The 4,575-nt window shown below is 37.8% G+C and overlaps 1 protein-coding gene across 2 annotated transcripts in view; it reads right to left on the reverse strand.

The window, feature by feature from the left end:
- Positions 1–439: 439 nt before the first annotated feature.
- Positions 440–4,575, reverse strand: part of LOC100175056 (WASH complex subunit 5) — a 24,536-nt gene continuing 20,400 nt past the window's right edge. The window contains exons 21-26 of one of the 2 annotated variants that reach the window (XM_026836569.1): positions 3,459–3,642; positions 2,827–2,970; positions 2,361–2,440; positions 1,793–1,952; positions 1,505–1,592; positions 440–722 (exon numbers count right to left, since the gene is read on the reverse strand). In XM_026836569.1, coding sequence (XP_026692370.1) covers positions 666–722; positions 1,505–1,592; positions 1,793–1,952; positions 2,361–2,440; positions 2,827–2,970; positions 3,459–3,642 — 713 coding nt within the window. In that variant the 3' untranslated portion in view covers positions 440–665. Of the gene's footprint in view, positions 723–1,504; positions 1,596–1,792; positions 1,953–2,360; positions 2,441–2,826; positions 2,971–3,458; positions 3,643–4,575 lie in introns of both variants that reach the window. The other variant, XM_018816046.2, reaches the window with a different exon arrangement.

Consider the following 4,575-nt stretch of genomic DNA (forward strand, 5'->3'; position numbering starts at 1 on the left):
TTTAGTATATGATCATGTGATTGCAAGGTTGTATAGAATCATGTAATATAAATTGGAATATATGATAATGTATGTTCTATATGGGTGAGGGGCGGCTTGAGATTAAAAAATTATATTATATATCAGTGAGGTCCTACAGTGTGGCATGCTATGGAACCTGGGATTTAGGCCAGAGTTGGCCCATTACCCCAACATTGTATATGCACATTCTATTCTATATGGGTGAGGTCCTACAGTAAGGCACGCCATGGGACCTGGGATTTAAACCAGAGTTGGCCCATTACCCCAAAATTGTATATGCACATTCTATTCTATATGAGTGAGGTCCAACAGTGAGGCAAGCCATGGGATCTGGGATTTAGGCCAGAGTTGGCCCATTACCCCAACATTGTATATGAACATTCTATTCTATATGGGTGAGGTCCAACAGTGAGGCATGCCATGGGACCTGAGATTTAATCAAAAGTTTGCTCATTACCCCAACACCCAGGATGTAATAATTACTGATATATTGGTGTAGATATATATTATAACAACAAAGATATAGAAATTTGGGAAAATTTATCCCAGGATTAAAAAAGATAAATATATGAATGATGTAACTTATCATTGTTTAACTCTATGATGTAATAATGGATCCTCTATGATGTAATAAATGGATAGTTCTAGAAACCTCGGCGAAAATCGTCCAGAATATAAGCAGGTACGTGGCCTTCCACCATCTGTGTAACAGGGATGGATGTAAGCTATATATCCTTGTGCAGCGTGGACAGTTGTTTTAACATTTTTGGGGTTATTAATTATCCTCAACGACAGTGGTTATAACACCGGTGTTCTGTTTTGTAAACCTCATTCCCGCTTATGAATTACCACATATGTAACTTATTTATCTTTGCATGGTGGGGCAATGGTGTTCTGTTTCATACACCTGCCCGCTTACAAGTTACCACGTATGTAGCTTGTTCATCCTCGCATGGCGGTCAACTACAGTTGTTATAGCACGTGTGTTCTGTTTCGTACACACTGTGCTTGCTTAAGTTAAATATGCGAGTCACACATATTTTACGTTGCGTCTATGTGGGTATGTGTCTTAGGGTAACACATTTAAAAGAAACATACATAGTATGTTTTAAGCTTCTAATTTAAGGTGGCACAAGGTGTTTAAAAACATTATACTGGTGTTATTTACTGCGTGCAGCGCACAATAGAATGTCAAACTAACTTTCATTTTGCCGGCACGCGAGTGCAAACAAATTATTATCATCAGAAATTAGTTGCAACTTGCAACAGTTGGTTAATTTGTGAGCAGGTATAAGATGAGTGAAGTCACCATATTTACATAATAGTTATCGTAAATGTAAACTACATATCCATGTCACTCATTATCAAGAATAAATTTGTAAGAGTCTAATTTTTATAAGATGCATGAAGCCACCACACTCCTATAATAGATATTTCTACATATTATATTTATCACACAAATAATCAAGCCATCATTTCTCACCTTTCGTTTAATATTTCCATAAAACACAAACTCCTCAAGAAAAGCGGCCACGTTGATTGCTTCAGGTGGGAGGTCACTTGTTCTGTTGCTGCTGTAATTTAACATTCAACATTGTAATTATATTACAACGCGATAGATACGCCTATATACGAATAAATTGCCAGAAGAGCTTAATAGAATCGTCTTTCCAAATGCAAACCATTTTGGCTTTTTCTTTTAAAATAGACTATTTTGCCTTTTCATTTATTATTTTCATTTATTTTCAAATTTAATTTTTTCTCGTCTCACCTGCCACTAGAGGCGGCAATGCACGAACGCAGATATTGTCCTAACATTTCTATGAATTTCTGCGTTTCGTTCGCATGAAATTGTTGAAGCAAAGTCAGCATCCCGATAATAAAGGGAGGGGCGTCGACTGAGTCGTTCACTTTTTTGCAGACCAATCCACCTGTGTGAAAGTTACTTAGTTGTAGTTGCTGTATTAAAATGGTTGAAATGAACATAACTTATTTATTCTTGTGTCTGTGAGATTTTATTGAATGTTACTTATATATAGGGCAACAACAGTCGTTATAACACAAGCACTTGGTGGTTGTTTTTTCTTAATTTATTTCTGGGGCAACAACAGTTGTTATAACACGGGTGTTCTGTTTCATACACCTCGTGCCCGCTAAGAGTTACCACGTATGTAATTTAGTGGGGATTGTTTCAACAAGCCATTAGTGACCACTGGATTGGAGCAAAATCCATCAAGTGTCTTGCCAAAGGACACATATGCCCACAATGGTAGCAGCATCGAGCTTTGAACCCAGTGTTAAATATTTAAACTTTATCAAAGTGAACATAATAGACTTACAAAGTGGTTTGCTGTATTGTAACTTCTGTAGTTGAGTTATTGTGAAGAGGAAACAAAGGAGGGAGAAGTGAGACAATCGCCTGTGTGATGTCATAAAAGGATTTAAAAAAGTGGGAAATTTGCACAGAATTTAATAGGCACGCTCAATAACAGAGATTCTATTCTATAAGGGTGAGGTCTTTAGTGAGGCACACCTGGGATGCAGATCTATTACCCCCAAATGACTAGATACCTCACTAAAAAAAAACTTTTTATTAGGATTGCAAAGTAGATCCATAAAAACCAAAGCTTCCCCAACATTACAACACATTTTGTCCTTCTAATATTTTTGCGATATGCAGTAGCAATACTTTATCTAAAATTGGTTGGCGAACCCCAAGTTCGTTACGGGACCCAGTTTTGGAAGTCCTTTGTTAAACCATTTGAATACTTCCATAGTAATCCCAACATTAAACCCCTCACTTACTTAGTAGTAATATAAATCTTCTTCATAACTTCTCCCATCCCCATCCCGTCAATAAATGAAGTTAGTTCAAACATCATGGAGTCATCGTTGGGGTACGGTTTCTCGGGGTCTTTGTAGTGAGCTTCAACTGCTGTGAGTAACGCCCTGGGAAGTTGGGTGGTTAGGGACGTGCTGTAGTTATAAAATGTTTGGGTTTCGCATTCATTTTTGATATAGAACACCTGTGTTATATCGACTATTGTTGCCCTGCCATGTGATGATAAAATTTGGCCAATTACCCCAACACCCGGAAAGCCCATTTAATTCCTTTATGCAGCCAGACCTGCGACACCACAGTCGGACGTGTATTATTTGCCTAATTGCATCATTTTTTATCCTTGTTAGCTTACGATTTACTACACTTTTCAACTTTGTGTATGATTTGGTTTGATGTGGCTTACAATTTAAACAACACATTAGTGACCAATGGGTTGGAGCAATGTCAGTTAAGTGTCTTGCACAAGGACACATACGCCGATCAGTTTTAGTACCGCCGTCGAGCATTGAACCGGGGACGCTTTGGTTTCGATGCAGGCGCCTGAACCACTGAGCCACATCGCCGAACCTGTGATGTTACATTCAACTCAACATACTTGTTCATCGTATAAACACCGGATGCGAGTGACTTGGATTCGAACTTGCACGAGAAGTTAAGTTCGTTTCCAATTTGTCGACGAATAAGTTGAATTTGTCCGATACGCATGGCTGCTTCGATAAAAGTCGGCCACACCTTATTTGCACGCTGGTTCACGCTGTTAAATATCTTGGACGGATTTTCTGGGGAGTTTTAATAAAATGTTTGTTTACCTTTATGTGGAATAAACTTTTTCGGTTCATCTGATATAAAAACACTAATTTTATTCAAATGTTTTATATCAGGGTTTGGCAACGGGGGCATCAATTTATCGTTTTATACCAGGTACGCCAAAAAATACTACAATATTAAAATACTTCTACCACTCAGGCATAATGGGAAATATTTGTTTCGGCTTATCTGGATAAAACGGTTATTTTATTCCAACCTTTGTCTGCCGTACCCTGACGAATTCTTTTAAAGGGGGCAGCAAAAAAGGTTGGAATAAAACGAACGTTGAATGGTTTTGGGTAGTGCCTTTGGGCTGCTAAAGTTACCATGCATGAAATTTGGTTGCTCTTTAATTTGGTCAGAATGCACAAAAATGTCAACAGTAAAAATATTAACAATAGCTAGTTTGACTCTTCGTTTGGGGGGCCGAAGATTTAAATGCAAAGACAGGATATAGCGACAAAGCAACAGTTGGTAAAACACACTTACAGTTAAAACATATAGTGGGGTGGGGGAAGATGGGACACCTTTAGCCCAAAATATATAATATCCTGATTGTATTTTAAACAATTACCAACGGTCTATGAAAGTCCCGAGGACAAGGTTTTATAATTTTTTGAATGTTCCTTGTTTACTACCAAAATGTACGAGAAAATGAAATGAAAAGGCGTCCCATCTTCCCCCATCCTACTATATTTACATTTAGTTGGAAGAAAATAAGCGTGGTCGCTACACCTAACGGACATCAATTAAATTGTATACGCGTATTCGAAACAGATTAAACTAACAAAGTATATATACCTAATATATCACGGTGAGGAGTTATAGTTTTATGCACGGAACTCAACACATCTACCCATGCTTTGTCCTTCAACACACTGTGTTGTACCATCATAATGAACTGC

The sequence above is a fragment of the Ciona intestinalis genome, chromosome 1 (assembly GCF_000224145.3).
Source record: "Ciona intestinalis chromosome 1, KH, whole genome shotgun sequence".
NCBI lineage: Eukaryota > Metazoa > Chordata > Ascidiacea > Phlebobranchia > Cionidae > Ciona > Ciona intestinalis.